Below are 27,976 nucleotides of genomic sequence, written 5' to 3' on the forward strand. Positions count from 1 at the left end.
TCTTTAATAACACAAGGAATAAACAAGATTACTTTAAGTTCAGTCAACATGCGTGTGGCTACATATAAATTTTCTCTTTATATATCGTAGTCCTAAAACCTGCCTCACTACCCGCCCAAATCCAAAACCCAGAACCAACAACCAAGTAACTAACCGACCTCTTGCCAACTGTCATCCTCATTTATACCTTCAACCACCCAGCCACTCAGCCAATCACAACTCAGCATTCATCAACATTCCAACACATGTTCTCCCCTCTCCCAACTCTCTCTACGTGCCATATTTACACTACAAAACCCACACTTACCATAAATACTGTACAAATACAACAGGAGCATCACAAGGGGCAATCAAGACATTAAAGGGCATGCAAGTCATCCCATTTATTGAATCTTTTTGCAGATGATATTGGGGGGTTTTCCCCCTGACCGTAGGCATTCCCTCCAACTTCTGATTGTGAAAACTAACCGCTTTGGATCCCTTTCAGGGTTCCATATTAATTGCAGCAAAACTGAGTCCATGTTTTGGAATGTTAATCCTTGGGATGTGCTATTTGTGAGATGGTCTACTGATATCAGGATCTCTCCTCTGAGTCTTTGTTATTTAGGAGTGCAAGTCCCCTGTAATTTGAGTAGATTTTCTGTGGTAAGAAAAAAGATGAAGTGGTGGGAAAAATAGAATTACAATTTGAAAATGACACTGTGTGTAAATTTTCATGAAGGAGGCATGCAGATTGCACATTAAAAGTCTTTTTTGGAAGTACCTTCAGTTTAATATACTTTTTTTCTTTGTTTTTTTAAAGATAACCACAGTCTGTTTAAAATGAAAAACTGCTCAGGGAAAAATCGGTTTCTGACAGTCAGGTCCTACCCAATCCATCTGTGCACAACCAGCTTCTCTGAAAACATACTATAAAACTACAAAGATAACTACAAAAGGTCTTTATTGGAAAAAAGGCAGATAATAACATCTAAGGTTAAATGAAATTCTGACTTTTAATATTAAAATAACTTAAGGATGATAGCAAGCAGCTTCTTCTTTAGATAAATAAATCTACATTTTATTCAACAATCAAGAAAACCAAAAACTTGACAAATCAATCTATGTACTAAAAGGCCAGAGGTTTTAGAAGCATATATACAAACATGGTTAAACTAACATATTTGCAGCATGTAAACTAGACATGATATACAAATTGGGCATTTAATATATTTCCTACAAAATTAACATCAATATTGGTCCAAGTTCTTGGAAAAAAACTATATTCTTTTAAAGAAAATGAAAGTATTTCTCAAGAAAAAAAACTTAATTTAAGTCAAATTATATGCTCTAGTTATGGCATTAGTTGCATGATGAATCATAAACTTTTACTGGGGCATAAGAAAGTAGCTTTTATTTGTCTTCTTTAAACTTTGGTTTAATTTAAATTAAGCACTCCTCCATTACTTCTTGGACACCGAAATTCTGAATTTCAAAATGTGCACCCTCTTATTTTGACATAATTCTCTTTTAATTCAAATTCAAAATTACTTTGGTCTTTCCTTTGGATTCTTTTACGTTTAAGAGACATTGTGAATCTTCCAAATATTCTCCACAAAGGAGAAATGTAGAAGGTGAATTCTTGCTTTTTCATGAATGCAAATACTAATGAAACTGAAAGGAGAAAGTACAGGAAAAATCTTCAATAATATATTATGGCACAAATGATAGAAATGTTCCATCCCTGAAGGTATGTCGAACTATTGGTCTCTTTGGACTGGTGGACTGGCAGGAGCTCTCTCCAGGAACACAGGCAGAGGTGGGTCTCTTCCATCACCTGCTACCTGTCTCTTTTAACTGGAGATGCCTTCAGGGACCTTCTGCATCCTGAACTACAGCCCCTCCCTTAACTTGAAGGAGTTTGTTTCCATACTTGCCAAGGACAAGAGATAAAATGTTTAATTGCAGAATTGAAGCTTTCTGATTGCTTTCTTCTTAACAACTTCCATTTTTCAAAATAAAAGTTGGCAAGACAGAGCCCACCGAGCTGTGATAAAATTCTGCTTTTTTATGGAAAAACAGTGGAAGCACAATGGCTGCATTCTGGACAGGACAAACTTGGTCTTGCTAGAACTAAAATGTTCAGTATCTATACAACTATATGGAATGGTGTAGAAGACCCAAACATTTCTTAACAAGTGAAATTAAATACTCTGATCTAAAGAATGCCTTTAAAAAAAACAATAGGGTATGTACATATTTTAGATTTTGTGCTATTGACTGAAAATCAAGGCAATTTTGACAGGTTTGTCATTAAAATACTCAAAAGATGCTGGATAATGCAGACTTCCCCAACTTGGTGCCTTTCAGATGTTCTGGACTCCAATCCTATCAATCCCAGCCAGCAAGGATGATTTCATCGTAGGGAGGAAACAGGGAAGACTGTTAAATATAAAATGAATGAAGAATGTCATTTTTAGGATGGATTGGCCCCAATCCAGAGAATCACAAGATCAACGTATGCACAACGTTGAGTGTACAGCAGGGGTAACCAATGTTGTAGTCCAACTGTGTTGAGAGACAACTTCCCATCAGCCCCAGCCAGTATGGCCAATGTTCAGCAATGTGAACACAGTGTGTTATATTATTTGTTATAAAATATTTTTATTTCTACTTGGTTTCCAAGGAAGTCCACACATCACAAAATTCTCTGGAGAGGCTACGGGCAAAGACATTCACAACCAACAAACAATTAGAATGCCAGGATGACAAAGCAATTAGTGCCTCCCATCTTCTGCCACGTTTCCCAGGGCCATCTGCTACTGTTACTGAACTGTTCGAATTAGCTACTTTGGGGTGATTTCATGATGTCTAAATGTGGTGTGACCCCATATTCACTTGAGTCTGAAAAAAAAAGTTTTTTTGGGGGGTGGGGAATAGGATACCTGTCCAGGGCCTATTGGAAAACTGCTCTGTGCTTGTCAAAGGGTCACTCGTTTTCTAACGAAATTAGTGTGGAATGTCATGAACTAATTTTATGAAATTAGTGTGAAAATGCTGGGGATTTGATCATTAATAATCTGATCTCCAAAGTTGGACTTATCAAAGATTAGGTACAAAAATTCAGTATGGAGGGAACAATTCAACAGGACCTCTGGAAAAAGCAGGTCTTCAACCTGCATCTGAAACCACACCATACCACAAATCGACTGCCCTTTGAAACACCACAAAGACAACAACAACATATAATTGTACAATTTCAAAACAATCAGACTTTTGCATAGTCAGGAGGGCTGAGGTTATTAGCAGAAATGGGTGTAAAAACTATGAGAAGTGCCAAAATATACCAGAATTTGAGGACTTGAGAAGCCCCCTGGCTGTTCATCTTCTATGAAAATCTGACAAAACGCTTACTGCGTGCTTGATTCCTCCCTTCCACAAGGGGCTTCTTCCCCATCTCTCCTGCTGGTGCTGTATGGAAGTATAGTATATAGTTAAAGCACGGGAAAGTTTTTCCACATAGAATAACTTCCTTCTTTTGAGTCACCTTTAAAATCTGACCACCACTAAAAATCAATCTGCAAGAACCACTGAGCACCTCATATTGTGAGGTTATTTTTTAAATGCCTCAGGTCAGGATGCAATGAGACCCAAGATAGTGTAGAGAAAAAGGTAGTGTTTTATCTTCTTTCACTTGCAGCACTGCTGCGAGTGGTTAAAGATTCTTGCAAGGACCAAAACTACGACTGGGCAAATCTGTGCATACCACATTGAAAAAACCAACACGGCGGTCCTTTTACAATTAAATACGGGTGATGCATCATTTTTCAAGTACACAGTATCTTGGGAGGAATTATTTAGGCAAATGGAACGTAGGTGCATACTCTGAGAGGCACTCCTCTCTTTTTCAGTCTCGGAAGCAATAAATAAACTTGGCTGCTTTGTCTCTTAAAAAGAACTTGACAAGTCATCTGTTGAGATCTCCCACCAAAATGGTCTCACTCTGGTTGTGATCTGATGAGAAGGGAAATGCCTCAGAGCTCTGTAATGTGCATTGGGTATCCAGAGGGAGGGTGTGATGGCACTTGCATACCGAGGCGTCTAATATGACAAGTGTGGCAAAGCAGGTGCCCTTCTAAAGGATAGCAACGTCGACCTTCTTCGTCATTGAGCTGGAGTCCACAGTCCTAATAGAAACAAGAGCAGACATGCGTTTTAACCAGTGGGTCTAGGGGACAATGTGGGGAAACACACATAAAAAGAATTACACTCCAGATAATAAAAAATGGAGAAGGCCAAACTGACGCTTCCTCCTTTGTGTCTTTGGTCAAAAGGAACAAGCTGATTCTCTTGGTTGAGATTTGGAGCCACAGAACCCCCAGATATGGAAGGGTGAGACAAACCCCTAATCTTTGTACATCCATGCAATCTGGAAGGAAGAGGAGCTGATGGCAGGTGGAATAACAAGTGCAGAAGTGTGTGCCACTGGGGCACATTTCAATTCAAAGCCAATAAGGACAAAATGCACTGGGACCTATTTCTAAGTAAGTACTGAAAATAATGTGCGTTGAGCAACTGTGAGAAGGCACAGTTGCACAGGTGATCCTGGCAAATTAAGTGCTTAATGTCCAACCCTGTGTGATCACATAACTACATGCTCAAAAAGAACGTTTAAGGTATGCGCAAAAGGGAATGTGTGAGGCAACCTTGAAACTTTGGTTTCTACAGACTTCCAATCTATTTCCAAGTACAATTCAATTTGCTGTGGCTTACCTTTAAAAACCTACACAGCTTGGGACATTGATAAGAACGTAAGAAGGGCCTGCTGAATCAGGCCAATGGCCCATCAAGGCAGTGTTTACCCTTGCAGAAGCCATGCTGGTTCTGCTTCAGCAAGCATTACATAGAATAAAAGTGTCAAGAGCATTATCACAGCCCCCACTGGAGGATTTGTAGTGCTGAATCACAATCCTGGATTTGCATGAAGTCAGGGTGGGGTAGGGCAGCAAATGAGAAGGCAGGCTGCACAACAGGCAGTGGACATGGCATGGGAGTGAGAAGGAAATGGCACTTACAAAGGAAAAGTGTTGGTTTAAAATAACAAGAGCCTCTTGTATCAGCTCCTGGCTGGGTCATGGGGCATAAAAGCCTGGCAGCCTTTGGATCTGCCGATGCCGGCGTCACCACTGAATGGGCAACACCAAAGGGGATCATCCCTTGGCGAGTCCCTCACAGAGTCCTGAGAGTGAGGGCTACTCCTTGGTAATGGGGAGGGTGTAAGGTACATGTGTGATTCCTGCACAGGGTTAGATAAGCCTGTGCAGTGAAGTGTGTGGTAGGAAGAAGTTACCAGATGCCTTCCGAGTGAGAATCTACAACTGGCAGAAGACTGGTCCTCCCTGGTTGTGAGATTGGGGGGGGATAGATGTGCCCTGTGTGAAAAGTATTGCATGGTGTAGGTCTAGTAATACTGTTCCCAATTCTCTCAGAGGCCGACTGGGATAACTGGTTCTGATAGCTTTTGTTAGTGGACTGTTGTCTATATTATGAGTTTTGGACTTGGGAAGGAGGGACATGGGTGATGCCACCCCAACTTTAGTGACCATTGCTATAGAAAAGTATAACTATGGGGAGGCGATGGGCCACCATGGAAGACGAGGGCAAAACTATCTATGCCTTGTTCCTCACTCCCACTCCTCCCATGGACAGGTTCTTGGTTGCTCATTTGCTGTGCCCACTGGCCTGTGTGTGCTATTGTTTAATACCAGCTCAGTACACCATAAGACCACATTCATCGGATGCTGATTTGGTGCACATTAAAAAGACCTGGGTGGGTGAGCTGGGAGTTGATGTGACCCAGCTTTGCCCACCTGGATACTCGGTGCAACACCAGCACAGGCTTGCAGGGACGGGGAGAGGGGTTGTTGTCTGCAGAACTTCCATCTCTGTCACCAGGAAACCACTCTGTCTTGGAGCTGGCTGTGAGGGCCTGCACCTGGTGTTGGCCAAGGAGACAGTAAACTAAGGTTGTTGCTGGTGTACCATCCACCCTGCTGCCCAGAGCTTCTCTGACTGAGCTGGGGGAGGCTGTCTTGGCTGTGGTATTGGAGGAGCCCAGAACAATAGTCCTGAGTGATTTTAATGTCCATGATGAGGCTGCCTCTAGTGTTCTGGCTTGGACTTCATTGCCTCCATCATGACCATGAGACTGTCACAAGATGTCACCATCTAACACATAGGGCAGGGCACACCCTCAATTTGTTTTTGCTCCAGATGGAGGAAAGGGTGGTCTGGAGATGAGGGGATAGATGCCACCCCATCGTTGTGGTCAGACCAAAAATTTAGTCTTACAGCTCCAATCCTAACCTGAATGGGTGGTGGAGAGATTAAGATGGTCCGCCCCTGTAGACTAATGGAATCCACTGGATTCCTGAATGCCATGGGTGTGTTTCCAGTAGATTGAGTAGGTGACCCTGTTGAAGCCTTTGTCATGCAGTGGAACAGCGAGGCGCGTTGGGCTCTTGACACGGTTGCCCCCAAGCGCCCTCTCCGGCACTGTGGAGCCTGGCTTGCACCTTGGTACACCACTGAGCTAAGGGCAATGAAACAGGCTGGACAACAGGTAGAGCGCAAGTGGCGAAAGACATGCTGTGAGGCTGATCAGGCATGAGTAAAACATCAAACCATGCCTACTGTGTGGCAGTGAGGGTGACGAAGAAGGCCCACTTCTCGGCCTCATCACACCCTCAAGCAGCCATTCAGTGGAGCCTTTTCATATTGTCAGGAGTCTTTTAACATCAACTCCAGGAAATAGAGTTTTAGTCCCTTCGAAAGCCCACTGTGAATTGCTTGCAAGGCAATTGAGGGTAAAGTTGTTCGCCTCTGTAGCAATCTTGATGCCCCATCTACATTTACTGTAGTGAGATATTCAGTGCAATGTCTGGTGCAACTTCTTGGGATCAGTTTCAGTTGATGTGACCTGATGGCACAGATAAGGTGCTTGCGACAATGTGGCCAGCGATGCATCCTCTCAACCCTTTCCCTTCTTGACTTATTAAAGCTTGCTGATGGGATATATCAGAGTGGCTCCAGGGTGTGGTCAATGCATCTCTGAGAGAGGAAGTGGTCCCAGCCACCTGAAAGAGGCAGTGATCTGACTGCTCTGGAAAAAGCCCACTCTGGACTCATTGGTTTGTGGCAACTACTGCCCGGTCACAAATACTCCCTTTTTAAAGGAGGTGATTGAGATGGTTGTGGTGCAGCAAGTACTCTTGGATGAAACATATTATCTTGACCCATTCCGATCTGGGTTCAGGCCTGGTCATGGGACTGAATTGGCCTTGGCTGCCCTGATGGATGACCTTTAGTGGGAGAAGGACAGGGGGAGCACAACCTTGTTATTCTTATTTGATCTCTCACTGCTTTAGACAACATTCTCCACAGTATCCTTTTGGGCCGACTTGGTGAGGCACTGTTTTACAGTGGTTCCGATCCTATCTCCAAAGTTGTTTTCAGAGAATAGCATTGAGTGATTGTCTTTGGACCCATTGTCAGTTGTGTTGTGGGGTGCCGCAGGGTACCCTCTTGTCCCCCGTGCTGTTTAACATCTATATGAAGCCCATGGGACAAGTCATCAAGATATTTGGGTTGAGGTGTCAGCAGCACGTGCTGCTGATACCCATGTCTATTTCTCTGTAACATCTGAATTGAGAAAGGCAGTGCCTGGACTCGGTGGTGAGGTGGATGAGGGCCGATAAACTGAGTCTGAATCCTAGCAAGATGGAGATGCTGTGGGTTGGAGGTTCCAGAATTCGGATAATTGGTCAGTTGCCTGCTTGGGATGGGGTTGTACTCCCTCTGAAAGAGCAGGTCCGTAGTCTGGGGGTGCTGCTAGATCCATCTTTGTCGCTACAGACCCAGATGACCTCCATGGCTAGGAATGCCTTTCATCAGCTTCGGACGGTAAGACAGCTGCGGCCATTTCTGGACAAGGATAGCCTGAATAAATAGGACTGAAGGTAGAGCCTGACACTGATTTTATGCCTTCTATGTTAAATTTTACCCTTGTAGTCCCCTTTATCACCATATGTGTGTGTGTATATGTATGTAATATATATATATATATATATAGCATTTTATGTATTTTAATTGTATTTTATGTATTTTAATGGTTTTGTGATTTTATTGTTTACAATTTTATTATGTACGTGTTAGATTTTATTATTGTAAGCCACCCTGAATGCCCTATTATAGGGTAGAAGGGCAGGATAGAAATATTTTAAATAAATAAATCACTGATAACTTTCAGGCTGGATTACTATAATGCACTTTATATGGTGCTGCCCTCAAGATTAGTCTGGAAGCTGAAGCTGCAACAAATTGTGGTGGCACGACTGCTCATTGGAGCAGGGTATCATCAACATGTTACCCCTCTGCTGAAAGAATTGCACTGGCTGCCCATTAACTACCGGGCCAAGTTCAAGGTTCTAATTTTGGTGTATAAAGCCCTACACAGGATACCTGAAAGATCATCTTACTCTTTATATACCCAGTCAATCACTGTGCTCTGCAGGAGAGGGCTTCCTGCAGATACCATCTTATCAGGAGGTCCATTCTGCACACCATGGAAAGCAGATTTTTAGTCTAGTGGCACTGACACTCTAGAATTCCCTCCCCTTAAATATTAGGCAGGCGTCATCTCTGTTATCTTTTTGGCACCTATTGAGGGCCTTCCTCTTTCAACAAGCCTTTTAAGTAGAGACCAGTTTGTGTCTGTGCTGGAATGGTTTTTTAAGATATTTTAAAAGTTGTTTTTTAAAGATGTTGGGAAGATGTTTTGTTTCAATATATTTTAAAATCTTATGTTTTCAATATGTTTTAAAGTGCTTTTAGCATTTTTGCTTGCTGCCCTAGGCGCCTTCTGGGAGGAAGGGCAAGATTTAATTTAATAAATAATTTAATAAATAAATAAATAAAAATTATGCATGGCACGGAGAGAATGGATAGAGAGAAGTTTATCTCGCCCTCTCATAACACTAGAACTCAACGTCATCCAACCAAGCTGAATGCTGGAAGATTCGGGACAGATAAAAGCAAGTACTTCTTCACCCAGTGCATATTTAAACTATAGAATTTGCTCCCACAAGAGGCAGTGATGGCCCCCAACTTGGCTGCCTTTAAAAGAGGATTAGACAAATTCATGGAGGATAACAGGATCAAAGGCTATTAGTCACAATGGCTATACTCTGACTCCATAGTTGGAGGCAGGATGCTCCTGAATACCAGTTGCTGGATACCGCACGTGAGGGAGAGAGCTCTGGTGCTCAGGTCCTGTTTGTGGACTTCCCATGGGCGTCTGGTTGGCCACTGTGAGAGCAGAATGCTGGACTAGATGGGCCCCTGGCCTGATCCAGTTGGCTCTTCTTATGTTCCTATGTTCTTATTTACCTCGCAATGGTAACATTCCACATGGTAATCTCTGTCCATCGACACCACTCGGATGGTCTCCTCGGAACCCTGGTTTGGGGTAGACAGCAAAGAAGGTTTGGCAATGTGCTGTAATATTTTCCCATGAAAATATGCACTAGGGAGCCCTGCCTCCTTTGCAGTTGCACAAGCAATGTCTCTTTTTGTGTCTGGAGGCTAGCTCCACTGGAAGTAACATCCCTTTATTTCACATCCACTGGAAGTAACATCCCTTTATTTCACATATTTATTGATGGTCAGGAAACCTTACAATCATACAACCAATATCACCAGCAATAAGCAAATGTTCAGCACATTATATTGGTTTAGACAACCGCATAATAAACACAAAGAAACTGAGTGAATACTCTCTTGCCATCAGTTGAAATTGGGGGCCTTTACTGGACTTAACTGGAGCCAACTGAACATGTTTATGGAGAAACTGGGCACTTTTTTGGATAAAGCACAGATCTTTGCCCAACAGTTGTTCCGAAATCACATTGGTTTAAAAATTCCCATGGAATGGTTACTGAGTTGAGATATGGTTAGAACTTCAGGTCTGTAGACAATGTATTGTGTTTGCACTCAGAAGGGTGCAGACCCACCTAAAGGCTATATAGTTTCTGTCTTGAATAGGCAGGTGATTTTGTTACAAATTTTGCCAACCTCTGTATGAGTCAAAGAGTGAAATACCAAACCCCTGCCTGTAGAGAGGGGGATGTGGAATAACCCACATTTGAGGTAGCCACAGGACAACTAGGCCCCACTGAATGCAGCAACGATTAATAGTGTTTCAATCTCAAGTGTGATACTCTGAAGTAGCCCTAGAATATTTTCATCATCTTCATTGTATGTGTGTGAGTGAAAAAGTCTTTGAATTTATGCATATCTTAATTCTATATTAGCAAAGTGCAGACTGCTTTTTTTAAAAAAAATGTTACCTTCTTAGTAAATTTAAGGAGGTGAAGGAATGGCTGCAATGAATATGCAAATGAAATATAAAACATTGAATTTCATACCTGTGCTGGTAAAATTGACTGGTTACAGGAAGCACACTTTGGTGCAAAAACCCTAGTATGAAAGAAAAAGTATGTCACACTTCTGTTTTTAAAAGAAAAAGAAAAGAGCAGGAAAATGTGGCAGCATTTTAAGTAGAGATAAAGTGAGGGATCTGTAACGCAGAAGACTAGCTCAAGCAGTGTTCCCTTTCAAGTGGTATCTCATCTCCCAAATACCCTGTTTAGAAGGCATCCTTTCCCTTATTAATACATTCAGGATTTATTATCTCTAAGCCTACTAACAGCAAGCAGAATTTCTCAGCCTTTAGGGGCTGGTGTTCTAAACGTAAAAGAGCTATTGTGGTCAAGTAGTTTAAACTGGCTTCCCCAACCTTATGCCCTCTAAATGTTTTGGACTACAACTCCCATCAACTCTAGGATCGTACAACCATACTAGCTAGGGCTGATGGGAGTTGTACTTCAAAACGTTTGGAAGGCTCCAGGTTGGGATAGGCCAGTTAGGACCATAAGAGCCCTGCAGCTAGATCAGCCCAAAGACCCATCTAGTCCAGCACTGTGTTCAACCAGATGCCGATGGAAAGCCTGCAAATGGGACCTCACCACTGGTAGCCTTATCCTCCTTTAACTGGTTAATTCTCTTTCTAAAACCATTCAAGTTGGTGGTCATCACTGCCTCTTTGGGGGGGGGGAGCGAATTCCATAGTTTAACTGTGTTCTGTGAAGAAGTACTTTGTTTTGTCTGTCCTGAATCTTCCAACGTTCAGCTTCATTGGATGGCTCTGAGTTCTAATATTATGAGAGTGAGAGAAAAAATTCTCTATCCAATGTTGCCACACCATGCATAAATGTTATACCTCTCCATCATGCCTCCCTTAGTTGCCTTTTCTCTAAACTAAAAAGACCCAAATGTTGTAATCCCTATGGGGGGGATTCTTTGGCCAGTGGGCTAAACACCAGGGGTTCTATTTTGGCCCATGAGGCCATTTTCCCTGAACCATGCCCACCTATCCCACAACTGATGTTGTATGTCACATCAGGGGTGGGGTAGGAAGAGATGCAATTGCCAAGCACAATTGGGAGCCTTCAAGTGCACCCCCAGTTGTCCATTGGTAAGAGCTCTACTGAAGCCCTGCTTCCTGCACAACGTGACACAACCATGAAATCCAATGTATCCCTTGTTCTTTCTGGACAGGGAGTGAAAGCAGGAGCCCACCCCCACCCTCTGGTGGCCAATGAGCTCCAACTTCTGTAGACACAATAAATTCTTCAAATGCCACTGATGCTTTGCCTTGTCTTTGGCACTGTTAATAAAGTATTTAAAATGGGGGCAGCCAGACGTTGTTGGACTACAACTGCCATCATCCCTGACTACTGGCCACGCTGGCTGGGGCTGATGGGTGCTATAGTCCAATAATATATGGAGGACACCACATTGGCTACCCGATTTAAAAGAATACCAGATGTAATCCTCTCCAAGGTTCAGAGCACCTTCTTTTATGCTAGCCTGGCATACAAGAGCATCTGCTAGAATCCTCAGAATTACTGGAAGTCCAACTGACTCACCAGTACTCACTGACTCACATTGGATTTAACAGTGGATGATGCTTTCTTCTAAGTGCTGTTTTGTAATACCTGAAAACAACAACCAGCCCTTCCTCATCTCATGCACAGTTCATCCCCCCTTTCTCGCCCCCCAACATACAAGGTTCTGTGTTCTCACGTGTGATAGTCTTTCACACAGTAAATATTGTTCTCCACATCTACAGTGAAAGGGACTCCATCCAGACATTCATTGCACATCACACAGCGGAAACAGCCCGGATGATACGACTTCCCAAGGGCCTGCAAAATCTGAAAAAGAGCAAACAGCCCCCAAATAAATTTTTCTTCTCTTGAGATACACATCAACCCTTTTAAAAATAGCAAACAGCGAGGCATAGGGTTGGGGAAAGTTATTCACATTCCCAGAAGGCCAGAATGATATACTTTCAGGGGGGATAAAAATCAGTGCTTAAAAAAAATAGAATTTTTAAAAAAATTAAATAGGATTTTCTTATATTTAAAAAAACATCATTAAAAGAGTAGTATATTTCTCTCTAATTCAATTTTATCTTATTACAAACATGCTGAATCTTCATTTACAGTCTTATTAAAATGAATTAATGGGTCTATCACACTTACATTACTTACCAATCAAACATGGGCATTCATTTCAGTTTTTTATTTCATGAAAGTGGCTCTGCCTAGCCTTACTACAAACTCTTGTTTTTGGAAGTTCTGGACTTTCAGTTTCTGTTTCTCTTACTAAAGTTACATGTGCAAAGAAACAGGCTGGATAGAAATGGGACTGTTGTGGTGGTGGAGCTGAACCACACAAGGCAAAGAATTAGGGCAGAGACGAACGATACAGAAAAGGACAGCAGGAGGCAGAGAGTAGAAAGGAACCATGGAGAGGCCTGGAAGAAAAAAGGGAAGCCATGATAGGACGGACACAGCTTCCAGTTTCTATATTCCCCAACATAAGAACTATCATGGCTTCTGGGCCTAAGCCCAACATTTTGAAGAAATTCCTTCCTTGGTAAAAAAAGCTGGGGTTGAAAAAACGTATTTCTGTTCATTACTAGAAATGAAAGTGAGGAAGATAAAATCTAGTTGTAGACATTTAAAGGGCAATGTATGCTTACTGTTGTGATGACTTGTCGGTTAAGAGTTAATAAAATTTGGAAATCAATAAGAAGATTTGTTTGATCATTTATCAAATCAATAAGAAGAGTTTAAAAACCATCAGCCGGCAACCCATAAGACTATTGCAACTGCAGTGTTAAAAAACATTTATGTAACTTTTATGTACAGTAGGGCCCCGCTAATACAGCGGGTTAGGGACCAGGCCCCCCCGTAAAGCGGAAATCGCCATAAAGCGGAACCCCATAGACTATAATGGGCCGCGTCGTGCAAAAATGTCGCAAAATCAGCTTTAAAACGGGGAATTTCCCTATTGAAAGCCGCCGCATCAGTGGAACACTCTAAAGCGGGGCCCTACTGTAACATTCAAGGTGGAGTTTAATAAAATATGTACTATTTGTGATTTAGTTCTTACCAGTCCTAATGTACAGCTGCTACATCTGCAGCTTGACACAGGCAATATGATGTACTATATCCGAAATAAAAGCAAGTTATCTAAACAATTACACAAAATGTATCCTATTTTAAAAATGCTATATTGAGTTGTAAATTAACATGTTTTAGTAACCAGATTTGCACGATTGTTTAAGAAATATGTGTAGAACTACAAGTGATAGACTTGATTTAGATCAAGGGTTCTCTTGGTGATTTAAATCAAGGTAATTTAAATCGATCCACCCTGCAGAAGAGTAACAGAATGGTTCAGATTCCTGGACACCAACATGCAACTGATAGAAGCTTGGGGGTGGTGATAATGACATGTTATTTTAAGAAAAGCTGCTTTGATGGTAGTGGATACCATCACTGGGTAAAGAGAAGCAGCAGAGGAAGGAGGAACACTTGACCCTTTCCCACCCCCCTGGTAACTTTTGGTTCCAAACTGCATGCTTGTGAGCAGCATATAATTTGCTCCTCAGGTAACCAGCCAGCCAGAACCTCTCCGAATCTCATGATGCATGGGGAAGTCTGAAAAACTAGCTCTCCCTAGTGAAGTTCCCACATGGGAAAAACACGAACATGTTTTTGGTGCCAGGTTAAGATGTAACTCTTCTCCCAGGCATTTGCTGGAATTTTATCAATGGATTACTATGGCTCATCCATTTTATTTTATTTAACAAAGCTTTTATACTGCTTGATTGTGAGAAACCTCTAGTTGGCTTACAAAAAACATAAAAAGTTAAAAACAAGTAATTAAAGTTTAAAACAATAGTAGACTAAAAAGCGATTAAAACACATCAGCATCTATGTGTATGAATTCGCTTGTCTAAACAAAAATGTTGGCACCTAAGCAGGTGCCAAAACCAGTATAGCGAAGGTGCCTTCCTGATACCAACAAGGAGGGAGTTCCAAGGCGTAGGAGGTGCTGCCATATTAAAAGAACGATTCCTTACAAGTGTGGAGTGAATATGTGGCACTGGTAACAGGGCCAGTTCCACAGACTTACGCAGTTGAGTAGGGTCATATGGGATAAGGCAGTCCTGGAAGTAAGCATTTACTGTTGATGCACATGGTTTACAGTTCTTGTTTTCATATTTTTCATGGGGGTATTGCTGTTTTATTGTTGTCTGCTTTAAATTTTTTAGTATGTAAGTCACTTAGAGATGGTGTGTGTGAGACATGACAAATATATCAAAATAACAGTAAAACTTAATAAGGGTTTTTCAAAATGTGTGCGTGTTTGTAAACGGGTAGCAAGGACTAATTTCCCCAAGATTGGCTTCTGAGGGATGCACGGTTTGTTGAGGATTTTATTGGCAGATAAATTGCAGTCTCTTGACCATTCCAGTTCTGTGAAGTCGCCTAATACATTTCTTCCCTGAGTGAAACTGATTTCCAAGTTGCCTATACGATTCATATCAGTCTCAAGGATCAGTCACACCTTCCTTCCTGCAAAAGAGAGCTTTCCCACGCCACCTGCACTTGTCCCTCCCTCCCTATAATTCACGTGGGCTTGACCAGTTGACAAAGTATTGGTCTAAGACCAGGAAAGCCTGGGCTCGACAGCCCACTCGGCCATAAAATCCACTAGGTTACTCTGAGAACATTACAATCTCTCAGTCTAGGGGGATCCCAGTTGGCACTGACCTGTGAGAGAGCCTTCTCAGTGATGGTTCCCCATTTCTGGGGAGGTGTGTCTGCCTCCCTCATTATTGAATTTCAGGAGGAATTTTAAAACATTTCTGTTTGATAGCTGAAAGGTATTTTTTCCTGGAATCCCTGAAATCACTAGATGAAAAAATGTGATTGTTTTTAAATTGCATTTAGAATGTTTTTAAACTGTTTTTAGAATGTCTTTAGTAATATTGTTATTGATGTGTTTATTGCCTTGGGCTTCTCTGAGAGGAAGGGTGGGATGTAAATCGATACTAATGTCAAAGAACGGTTGTGAGGACAAAATGGGATACACTCATGTAAATATAATACTCTAGTGGAATGGGTTACAGAGGTAAACCATTATACTACTTTGCACTGTTATTTCATTTTATATTTCTATTTCACATTTTTTTCCTAAGAAAGGCCAAAGTGACCAGCCAAGAAAGAAATACTCCTTGCTGCAACTTCCTATTAATATTATCGTTATTTATACCCCGCCCTTTCTCCAAAACTGGAACTCAAGGTGGCTTCCAGATAAAATGGATACATATGGTTACAAACATACAAAACTACCTTAAAAATCAGACTATTTGCAATATTAACCATTATTCTTGGGAGTCTCCTTGGGTAGAGATGTGCTAGACTTCCAACCAATTCGGATTTGGTAGTGAAAGTTCCATTAATTCGCTTATTTGCTATAGTTGATTTTTATGTAGTGATTTTCCACTATTTTCAGAAACATTTTTTTTAAAAAATCTGCACCTAAAACATTGATATTAATATTTTTATCAATATTTCCTTTAATTTATTGACATTTCCTTTAAAAGTATCGACATTTCCTTCAAAAATATCAATATTAATATCAGTATTTTTTCCAGGGGGTGGGGAACAGATCAGTAAAAGCAGCCAATACCAGCCTCTTGTTGACAGAATGCTTTTGAACTGGCAGTAGCCAATGGATCCCATCCCTACTCTGGTAGTTGCTCCTCCTATCTGAAAGGGAGGCAAGGCCAGCTTGCAGAACAACTCTGAATGCTCTGCCAACAAGGGACTCCCTTCTTCCTCACCATGAAGAATCAACGGAAATTCTTACCGTGAATTTGACAACGGAGCTGTAGTGAGGAAAAGAAAAAGGCCAAGAGGGCTCTAAGCCATGTGCTCTGAAGGGCTCCATAGGAGCTTGATTGGAAGGGGTGTGGCCTGATACCTATTGGCTGAAGGGCGTGGCCTGAGAACTGCTGAGGGCAACAAGCAGCAGCTGTGTGTGCGGGGAGTTTTCATTATGTCTCCTGACTCCTGACTGGGCAGAGCAGAGGGAGCTGTCTCAGCTGGTCCACAGGAGAGGAGATAGAAGCAAGCCAGCTTTCAGAGAGCGAGCAAAAAGAGAGAGCAAACAGGAACTTGCCAAAGGAGTTCCACAGGGGAGGTCAAGGATGAGGTCCCTAAAATTAAATAAATTACTAATTCTTCTTGTGCAGCACACCACAGACCAGTGGGACTCTCAGGTTTACCCTGAAGTAGGACAGGACAAAGCACAGGCCACTGCAAAACAAGTAGTTAGAAAGAAACAAAAGGCAGAAGAGAGTATGAATGGGAAGGATACTCCAGTGGTTGTGACCTGCAAGGTGTGTGCCATGTTTGTCTTCTTGCCTGAGAACAACATGGCATACATGTGCAACAAGTGCAAGCTCGTGGCACTGTTGGAAGAAAAAGTGAGAGGCCTGGAACGGCAGGTGGCCACACTGAAGACTATAAGAGAAGATGAAGAGTTCTAAGACAGAATGCTGGAACAACAGCAGCAAAGAGAAGTGGAGGTGGAAGAGCAACAGCATGTGGCAGCAGAAGAGGAGGCTGCTTTGGAGAGGAACAACAAAGTGGAGGAAACTCCGTGGGAAAGGGTGACAGGAGCGGAAGAACTAGAAGACACTCTGCACCAGTGGAACGATGGAACCGCTTTCAACCATTCGAGGATGAGACTGGAGGACAGCCTGTGGTGGAAGAATTGCAGGAGACCCCGTGCGACAATGAGCAAGAGGCTGAAGCACAATTAAACAAGGACAATGAAACCACACCCCACAACAAGAAGAGTAGAGGGAGAGAAAAGGGAGTGGGAGACTCCCTACTGCATGGGATTGAAACCCAAGTATGCTGAGAACATCCGTGGATTCGCCAGGTATGCTGTCTACCAGGAGGACATGACAGAAGGGTTGCCATCACTCATCAAGCCCCCCGACATCCTCATCCACATGGGAACAAATCATACTGCCAAACGGAGCTATGAAGAAATCACATCAGACTTTGAAGCTCTGGGAAGGAAACTCAAGGATTTGGGGGCCCAGATAGTTTTTTCATCCATCCTTCCAGTACTTAGAAGAGGAGCAGAAAGGGAAAGAAAAATACTCCGTGTGAATGAATGGCTACAAAGGTGGTGCCGACGTGAGAGATTTGGATTCTCGGACCATAGGATATGCTTCCTGGAAGATGGACTGCTGGCAAGTGATGGGTTGCATCTCAAGGACTGGGAAGAATGTGTTTGGCCATAGCATGGAGAAGTTCATCAGGAGGGCTTTAAACTAAATCCTAAGGGAGAGGGAGATGTAAACATGGTGGTAATGACTGATGAAGGCTTGTGCACAGTAATGGGAAAAGAGAGATCGGCTCTAATAGGGCCCAGTAACAGTCAGTCCTCAGAAAAATGTAGTAAGGAAGCCAAGCCACAAATAACATGGTCTTCGATGTCTGTATACGAATGCACAGAGCATGGGAAACAAGCAGGATGAACTTGAACTCTTAATACAGGAGGGCAATTACGACTTGATAGGTATAACTGAAACTTGGTGGGATGACTATTATCTTTGTGAAATCATGGAGGACTGGTGAAGTGCCAGATGACTGTAGGAGAGCTAATGTTGTCCCTATATTCAAAAAGGAGGAACCGGGAAACTACAGACCAGTCAGTCTAACATCAATCCCTGGAAAAATTCTGGAGCAGATTTTAAAGGAGTCAGTCTGTAAGCACCTTGAAAACAATGCAGTGATTACTAGGAGCCAACATTATGAAGAACAAATCCTGCCAAACTAATCTCATCTTGTTTTTTGATTGGGTAACCTCCCTTGTAGACTGTGGGTATGTTGTGGACATAATATATCTCGACTTCAGCAAAGCTTTTGACAAAGTACCCCATGATATTCTGATTAGCAAGCTAGCTAAAAGTGGGCTGGATGGAACAACTGTCAGGTGGATCCACAGTTGGCTCCAGAATTGTACTCAAAGAGTGCTTATCAATGTTTCCTTTTCAAACTGGGCAGAAGTAACAAGTGGGGCACCACAGGGCACAGTGCTCTTCAACCTTTTTATTAACGACTTGGATGAGGAGGTACAGAGCATGCTTATCAAATCTGCAGATGATACAAAATTGGGGGGCACAGAAGACAGAAACAAAATTCAAAGGGACCTTGATAGGCTGGAGCATTGGGATGAAAGCAACAGAATGAAATTCAACAGAATGAAATTCAACAAGTATAAATGCAAAGAAGAAAGAAACCAAATGCACAGTTATAAGATGGGGGATACTTGGCTCAGCAATACGATATGTGAGAAGGATCTTGGAATTGTCATTGAGCACAAGCTGAATATGAGCCAACAGTGCGATGTGGCTGCAAAAAAGGCAAATGCTATATTAGGCTGCATTAACAGAAGTATAGTTTCCAAATCACGTGAAGTACTAGTTCCCCTCTATTCAGCACTGGTTAGGCCTCATCTTGAGTACTGCCTCCAGTTCTGGTCTCCGCACTTCAAGAAGGATGCAGATAAACTGGAACAGGTTCAGAGGAGGGCAACAAGGATGATCAGGGGACTGGAAACCAAGCCCTATGAGGAGAGACGGAAAGAACTGGGCATGTTTAGCCTGGAGAAGACTAAGGGGAGATATGATAGCACTCTTCAAGTACATGAAAGGTTGTCACACAGAGGAGGGCCGGGATCTCTTCTCGATCGTCCCAGAGTGCAGGACACGGAATAATGGGCTCAAGTTGCAGGAAGCCAGGTTTCGACTGGACATCAGGAAAAACTTCCTAACGGTTAGAGCCATACGACAATGGAACCAGTTACCTAGAGAGATAGTGGGCTCTCCGACACTGGAGGCATTCAAGAGGCAGTCATCTGTCGGAAATGCTTTGATTTGGATTCCTGCATTGAGCAGGGGGTTGGACTTGATGGCCTCTTCCAACTCTACTATTCTATGATTCTATGAATTTCTCTTCCGAGGAGTTCCTGGAGGGCATTCTGCAGCTTGGGAGACGCCCTCCCCTGGTGCGCGATTGGCAGGGTCCAATCTTCAGATTATCTCACCCAGGGGGAGGGGCCATCCCATTCTCTCCAAGACCCACTGGCAGAGCACAGACAACCCCTCAACCCTCCAAAGCGGTCCCTTGATGGAGCTGTATTCTAAAACATGAACAGAGAAACTCGGAAGAAGTTTTCAAAGCCAGGCGGACAGAAACACAACAGGGAGAACATCCCAGGAAACGTTAATTAGATAACACCTGAATGAAGAATCTACTCCCTGAATCTACTGCCAAGCAGTTTAATTGGATGACCCGGATTATACTATCATAAGAGAGGAGGAAAAACTCACACGCTACTTTCTTCACACTTTGCATAATTTTATAGACTTCTATCATATCCATCCCTTCTTACTTGCCTTTTGTCTAAACTGAGATGTCCCAAATGTTGTAGCAAGGTGGGGGGTTTGGTTGGTCTTTTCTACAGCTTTTTCCAACTCTACAATATTCTTTATGAGATACAAGGACCAGAACTGCACACAGTATTCCAAGTGTGGTCTGTGCTACAGATATGTAGAAGATATTACAATAAAGGATTTTTTAAAAAAAATATGCCTTTCCTAACTATGTCTAATATGGAATTCATCTTTTTCACAGCTGCCGTGAAATTGGCTGATGTTTTGGGAAGGGGTCACAGCTCAGTGGTGAAGCGTCTGCTTTGCCAGCAAAAGATTCCAGCTTCAATCTCTGGCATCTGCAGGTAGGGCTGGGAATGTTCCCTGTCTGAAACCCAGGGCAGCCGCTGCCAGTCAGTGCAGACAATATGGAAGCAGAGGGACCAAGGGTCTCACTCAGTATTAGATGGCTGGCTATGCTGTTCCCATGTTTTCAATGAGCTTTTACCATGACTGGCTGAGACTCCATCAGCTAGACTCTCCTCCCCCGTCTTACAATGTGCATTACTTTACACTTTGTCACACTGAACCACATTTCCATTGGGTTGCCAATTCACCCAGTTTGGAGATATCCTTTTAGGGCACTTGGGTTTTCATCCTACATTAAAGAAAGTACAGTGCTTTAGAGCATTCAAAGCACTTCATAATAAGCACAATATTTTGCTGTAATCCTTACAAAAACCCTATAAGGTAGATCTTTATTATCCAAGTGTACACATTGAGTTAGGAGGCTGAGATTGAGCGCAGCTTGCATAAAGGCACCTAGTGAGTTCATGGCTGAAATCACATTCAAACCAGGGATCTTCATTATCATAACCACTATGCTATCCTAGCTCTCTAAATGTGATTCATACCTAACTTATCCCACAAACCTTAGCAGTTATCAAGGAGGTATAGATGATGACAATTTGACCAGGATGCTCTCTTTCTACACAGGAAGAGGGAGGAGGGAGAAGCAGTACAAACAAAAACACACCCCTTCTACACCAGGTGTGAGGCATCTTTGGCCCTCCAGATGTTCCTGAACTACAACTCCCATCGTCCCGGCCACTGCCATGCTTGCTGGGGCTGATGGGAGTTGTAATTCAGCAACATCTGGAGGGCCAAAGGTGCCCCACACCTGTTTTACAGGATCACTGGTACAAAGAGTAGCTGCGTTGAGAGATACAAAATAAGTAAATTCAAATGTTCTACTGGACCAATTTCTCTTGATGTTAAGTGTGTATTTTCAGAATACAGAACACATTTGACCAGGCAGCAGTTTAACAAAATGGTTCAGTGTAACTCAGGTTGTTGTTTTTTAACATCAACAGAAGCCCAATAATATAAAGGTATCTTACCTATTTGAAATCTTGTGGCATTGCTGAGATTTCAGGAAAGAAAGCCATAGATTATGTATGTATTTGGGTGGAGAGAGGCCTCCAGCATAAAGTGAAAGAGAAAAAAAACACAAGCCCAATATTATGCACATTTTAGAACCCTTTGCTCTTACCATTTCCATTATGAGGTGTCCACAAATGAAGCACTTGTCTGCGGTTTGCTGAAAACCTGAATACTGTTCAAGAAAGAAGAGGGTGGGGGAGAGAAAGATTGTTACTGGCTTCCTTACTCTTTTTATTCTGGTTTTGTCTCCCAAAGGTTCTCTCTCCAACAAGACTGCCAAATCTTGATAGATAACAGCCTAACTAGAAACATGCAGAAGTCCTTCAAATGCTTCTCTTCATGGAGATATTAATGATTCTGAGATTCTGCGAGCAGGAATGACTCTTGATGCACAATTTTGTCATTGAAAAAGCTGTTTTTAAGGACTTTCACTCAGGGAGTTACTTTGAAAACACACGGGAGGTAACTCCAAAGGTAGCTGACATAGACTGAGAAGGAAACAATGAGTTCATAAGGGGCAAGGCTTCAAATTGGTACCTACAAGTGAATTTATGACATTTATGGCATGCAATGTGTTTAGGGGACATTCAGGTACAACATCAAACCATGATTAGAAAGTCCAGATCCTGCTCTGCAGCAAACCATAGTCTGAAATTCAGACTGAGCTCAGGAAACTATGGGTTGTCACAGTTTGCCAGGTTTGGATGAAAAAAAATTCCAAATGGGGATTGCAATTTTCTAATTTCAAGATGTGTTCACACTATACATTGAAAGCACATTATTTTCCCCAAAGAATCCTGGGAATGTAGTTTAAGGGTGATGGAACCTGTAGCTCTGTAAGTAGTAAACTACAGTTCCCAGGATTCTTTGTGGAATATAATGTGTTTTCAATGTGCTTTAAACAGATGGTACAATAGTATTAAGGGGACTTAAATGAAATACAAAAATTGATGGATGGATGGATTGTAAAATCATGTAGAAATCTCTAATTCTAATTCCATCTCTAATATTAGATCTCAGGTATTCCAATATTTTCAGATAAGATCAGTTATATTGAGCTTAATTAGAAAATTTGAAGAAATAATAGAATCTAAAGCAGAAAAGTTACTTTTAACAGAATATGATAAAGGCTTAATTAGCAAGTTCTATCTGATAGTACTGGAATTAGAGAAGTCATCTGTGAACTTTATGAAGTGGAATAGAGTTCTTCAACAAGGTATTTCTATAGAAGAATGGAACTAGATATGGGGTAAGTTTGCATTCAAATTGATATCAGCTGATCTAAAAGAGCACCACTCATATCAGTGGTATCTGACTTCTCATACATTGACTAAAATTTACAGTGGTGTCCAGGACAGGTGCTGGAAATGCAATATGTTTAATGCTGACCTTTTGCATATTTTTGGAGTTGTCCACAGATACAGAAATAGTGGAATTCAATTTGTAATATAATTCAGGATATGCTGGGTTACTCATTAATAAAAAATACTACAATATTGCTATTAGGTTATTTAAAAGATATTGTTATTGAAGATGATTTGGAAATAGTACTAAATCTTTTGAGTGCTCCAAAAGCAAACCCTGCAAAAGCATGGAGACAGAAAACACCTCCCCCTATTTTTGACTGATTTGAAAGGACTTGGGCTGTTATACCATCTAAGTTGACTTACTATAGGAAAGAGAAGTATGGATAGATTAAACTGTTTTTGGAATACTGGACTATCTTTTGATGTATTGCAATAACAAATTTCAAGATAATGTACAATGATATATTTTGTTCATTTATTTATTAAATTTATATTCTGTCCTTTCTCCCAGAGGGAGCCCAGAGTGGCAAACAAGCGATAAAATGCTAAAAACATCTTGAAAACATCTTATAAGCAAAGCATATTAAAAAGTCTGAAAAACAGAAAAACTTTTTAAAAAATCTTTTAAAAATATCTTTTAGAACATTATAAAAACAATTCCAACACAGATGCAGACTGGGATAAGGTCTCTACTTAAAAGGCTTGTTGAAAGAGAAGGTCCTCAGGTGCCCAAAAGACAAGAGACAGCATCTGTCTAATATTTAAGGGGAGTGAATTCCACAGGGTTGGTGTCACAATACTAAATGCCTGCTTCCTATGTCGTGCAGAACGGACCTCCTTATGAGATTGTATCTGCAGGAGTCCCTCACCTGCAGAGCGCAGGGATCAACTGGGTATATAAGGGATAAGGCAATATTTCAGGTATCCTGGTCCCAAGCTATATAGGGCTTTATAGACCAAAACCAGCACCTTGAACTAATCCAGGTAGCTAATGCGCAGCCAGCGCAATTCTTTCAGTAGCAGGGTATCATGTGGGTGATGTCCTGCCCCAGTGAGCAGTCACACCACCACATTTTGCACTAGCTGCAGCTTCTGTACCAACCTCAAGAGCAGCCCCACATAGAACACATTATAGTAGATCAGCCTGGAGGTTACCAGTGCATGGGCAACAGTGGTGAGGCTATCCTAGTTCAGAAACAGCTGCAGCTGTCTTACCAGTTGAAGCTGTTAAAAGGCACTCCTAGTCACAGAATCATAGAATAGTAGAGTTGGAAAGGGCCTATAAGGCCACTGAGTCCAACCCCCTGCTCAATGCAGGAATCCAAATTAAACCATATCTAACAGATGGCTGTCCAGCTGTTTCTTGAATGCCTCCAGTGTTGGAGAACCTACCACCTCCCTATGGTAACTGGTTCCATTGTCGTACTGTTCTGACAATTAGGACGTTTCTCCTGATGTTCATTTGAAATCTCTCTTCCTGTACGTTGAGCCCATTATTTCATGTCCTGCAGTCTTAGATGATCAAGAAGAGATCCTTGCCCTCCTCTATATGACTATAGCAGCAGGAGCCCAGGGTGGCAAACAAAGCACCATCTTTCAAGTACTATCGTATCTCCCCTCAGTCTTATCTTGTCAAGGCTAAATGTGCCCAGTTCTTTCAGTCTCTCCTTATATGGTTTGTTGTCAATCCCCTGGATCAACCTAGTTGCCCTCCTCTAAACCTGTTCCAGTTTGTCTATATTCTTCTTGAAGTGCGGTGTCTAGAACTGGACGCAGTATTCAAGATGAGGCCTAACCAGAGCCAAATAGAGGGCAACTAGTGCTTCGTGTGATTTAGAAACTATACTAGTGTTAATGCAGCCTAAAATAGCATTTATGTTTTTTGCAACCACATCACACTGTTGCCTCATACTCAGCTTGTGGTCAACAACCATCCCAAGATCCTTCTCGCATGTAGTACTGCTGAGCCAAGTATCTCCAATCTTATAACTGTGCATTTGGTTTCTTTTTCCTATGCACTTATCCCTGTTAAATTTCATTTTGTTGTTTTCAGCCCAATGTTCCTGCCTATCAAGATCACTTTGAATTTTGTTTCTGTCTTTCAGGGTATTAGCTAACCCTCTCAATTTTGTATCATTTGCAAATCTGACAAGCATTCCCTGCACCTCCTTATCCAAGTCATTAATAAAAATGTGAACAGCACTGGGTCCACGACCAACCCCTGCAGTACCCTGCTTGTTATCTCCACCTACTTTGAGAAGGAACCACTGATAAGCACTCTTTGAGTATGATTCTGCAGCCAACTGTGGATCCACCTGACAGTTGTTCTATCCAGCCCACATCTGGCTAGCTAGCTCAGAATATCATAGGGCACTTTGTCAAAAGCTTTGCTGAAGTCGAGATATATTACATCCACAGCATTCCCACAGTCTACCAGGGAGGTTACCAGATCAAAAAATGAGATATTAGTCTGGCAGGATTTGTTCTTGATAAACCCATGCTGGCTTCTAGTAATCACTGCATTGTTGTCAAGGTGGTTACAGAATGACCACTTTATAATCTGCTCCAGAATTTTCTCAGGGACTGAAGTCAAGATGATTGTCTGTAGTGCTCAGGTTCCACTTTTTTGAAGAGAGGAACAGCATTAGCCCTCCTCCAGTCATCCAAAGAGAATAGGGAGTGGTTCCACGAGTTCTTACAGTCAATTCCTTTAATACTGGGATGCAGTTCATCAGGCCCTGGAGATGTGTTCAAAGTAATCAGGCATTCTTTGATCATTTGTCTTTCAATCTCAAGCCAGAAACCTGCCCCTTCAACTTGTACTTCAGGTTTGCCAGGAGGGTCATAGATCCTCTTTTGGGAGAAGACTGAGTCAAAGCAGGATTTGAGCACTTCTACCTTTTCTTTGTCATCTGTTATCATTTTGCCATCCTCATTGAGTAGCTGTGCCACCATTTCTTTTCTCTGTCTTTTACTATGGACATACCTGAAGAAAGCTTTTTTGTTGCTTTTGGCATCTCTCGCTAACCTCAACTCATTATCAGCTTTAGCCTTCCTGACGCCATCCCTGCAATTCCGTGCTACCTGTCTGTTCTCTTCCTTTGTGGTCTGGCCTTCCTTCCACTTCCTGTATGTGTCCTTTTGTTTTTAGGTCATCTCTAAGCTTTTCGTGAAGCCACATTGTCTTCTTCTGCTGTCTTCCCCCTTTTTTCTGGTTGGAATTGTTTGCGATGTGTGTCTTTAGAATTTTCTTGTTTAGAAGGTACAGTTTGTACTTACCGTAAACGGTGTTTCTTCATGGATGACAAGAGGTGAGGTCTCCATGTGGGTACTATAGCTCCCCCTACAGCTCAAAGACAGGAAATGCTTCAGGAAATGTTTTTTGCTCCTCCCTTCCTGCTGAGGCTGTTTTCATTCTTGTAAAGCTCTGCCAACAGCCTCAGCTCATCATAGAATATATAACACATTGAAAAAACACAATAGGTGTAAGAACATGGAAACAGTTAACCAGTCTGGGAGAGTCCCAGAAATGTGTGTAGTCGTGGCAACCCATAATATTGTCCCATATAGCCAGCCAGGTTAGGGAGGGCTGTGGAGACCTCTTGTCATCCATGAAGAAACACTGTTTATGGTAAGTACAAACTGTACCTTCTCTCATGGATGACAGAGGTCTCCACGTGGGATGTACTAAAGCTACGACCTAGGGTGGGTCAGATGGAGGCAGGACCTGTTGGAGAACTCTGCGACCAAATGAAGCCTCCGCTGATGCATATAGATCAATTTTGTAATGCCGAGTAAAGGTAGATGGGAATGACCAGGTGGCTGCCCTACAAATTTCTTCTATGGAGGCATTCGTGGAGAAGGCCGCCGAAGTAGCGGCTGATCTGGTGGAATGAGCCGTAAGGTTCAATGGAGAAGGCCGGTGCAGAGCTTCGTACGCTAGAGATATACATGCTCTAATCCACCTAGCCAAGATATTTTGTGAGACCTTGTTTCCTAACGTAGGTGGATGGAATGATACAAACAAGGAATCACATTTATGAAAGGACTCAATTCTAGAAAGGTAGACTTTCAGAGCACATCTAAAGTCTAAGGAGTGCCACGCTTTTTCTCTGGGATGAGAGGGATTAGGACAAAAGGAAGGTAGGATTATTTCCTGCTGCCTATGGAATGGTGAGTTCACTTTGGGAACAAAGGCTGGGTTAGTTCGTAGCACCACTTTATCTTTATGGAAAGTACACAGATGTTCTTGTATTGAGAGGGCTTGCAGCTCAGATACTCTGCGAGCCAAGGTGATAGCTACGAGGAATATCAATTTGAAGGACAGGACCCTGAGAGGAACGGATGCAAGCGGCTCGAAGGGAGGTTTCTGAAGAGCGCTGAGGATGGTATGCAGGCTCTATGATGGAAATCTATGCAGTACTGGAGGAAAGGCAACAGCTCCTCGCAGGAACTTTTTGAGAAGAGGATGTGCAGCCAGAGAAGTATTGCTGGTAGGTAGCAGGATGGATGAGAGAGCCGGTTTGTCGTTTTAAAGTATTTGGCTGCATGCCCTTTTTCAGACCATCTTGTAAGAATTGCAGAACTTGAGCGACCACTGCTGACTCTGGAGAGGTAGTTTGTGTGGCGCACCAGGAGGAGAAAGCTTTCCATGTAGATTGATAGCTTTTAATGGTGGAAGGGCGTCTCGCTGACAGGATGGTATTCACCGCTTCTGAGGAGAATCCTAACGCTAACAGCCTATTGCGCTCAATCTCCATGCGGTTAGTCTGAGCCATTGTGGGTCCGGGTGTAGGAGAGGACCCTGATGGAGCAGGTCGTGTCGTGCCGGTGGATGAAGCGGCGGGCCTTGTGCCAGGCGAACTATGTCCGAGAACCAGGGGCGTCTTGGCCAAGTGGGGCCCACAAGGACCACGTGAGCTGCTTCTGTTCTGATTTTCTTCAGTACTCTGGACAGTAAGGGAGTCGGTGGGAAGGCATAGAGGAGGCCTTTTGGCCAACTTACTGCCAGAGCATCTTGTCCTAGAATCATAGAGTTGGAAGGGGCCTTGTAGGTCATCGAGTCCAACCCCCTGCTCACAGCAGGAAATCCACAGCTAGAGCATCTCCCGCAGATAGCTGTCCAGCCTCTGCTTGAAGACATCCAGCAAAGGGGATCCCACCACCTCCCTAGGCGGTCGGTTCCATTGCCGAACTGCCCTTACTGTCAAGAAGTTCCTTCTAATGTCCAGTCTGAATCTACGCTCCTGCAACTTAAAACCATTAGACCTAGTCCTACCCTCTGGGGCAGCAGAGAACAAATCTGTAC

The 27,976-nt window shown here is 42.5% G+C and overlaps 1 protein-coding gene across 4 annotated transcripts in view; it reads right to left on the minus strand.

Annotated features, from left to right (window-relative positions):
* Window positions 1-1,060: 1,060 nt before the first annotated feature.
* Window positions 1,061-27,976, minus strand: part of WTIP (WT1 interacting protein) — a 147,656-nt gene continuing 120,740 nt past the window's right edge. Inside the window, exons 4-9 of one of the 4 annotated variants that reach the window (XM_061594585.1) lie at window positions 21,471-21,533; window positions 12,184-12,314; window positions 10,464-10,515; window positions 9,427-9,495; window positions 4,073-4,166; window positions 1,061-2,421 (exon numbers count right to left, since the gene is read on the minus strand). In XM_061594585.1, the coding sequence (XP_061450569.1) occupies window positions 2,396-2,421; window positions 4,073-4,166; window positions 9,427-9,495; window positions 10,464-10,515; window positions 12,184-12,314; window positions 21,471-21,533 (435 nt within the window). In that variant the 3' untranslated portion in view covers window positions 1,061-2,395. Of the gene's footprint in view, window positions 4,167-9,426; window positions 9,496-10,463; window positions 10,516-12,183; window positions 12,315-21,470; window positions 21,534-27,976 lie in introns of all 4 variants that reach the window. The other 3 variants (XR_009758874.1, XM_061594587.1, XM_061594584.1) reach the window with 3 other exon arrangements.

Source organism: Rhineura floridana, chromosome 13 (assembly GCF_030035675.1).
Source record: "Rhineura floridana isolate rRhiFlo1 chromosome 13, rRhiFlo1.hap2, whole genome shotgun sequence".
Taxonomy (NCBI): domain Eukaryota; kingdom Metazoa; phylum Chordata; class Lepidosauria; order Squamata; family Rhineuridae; genus Rhineura; species Rhineura floridana.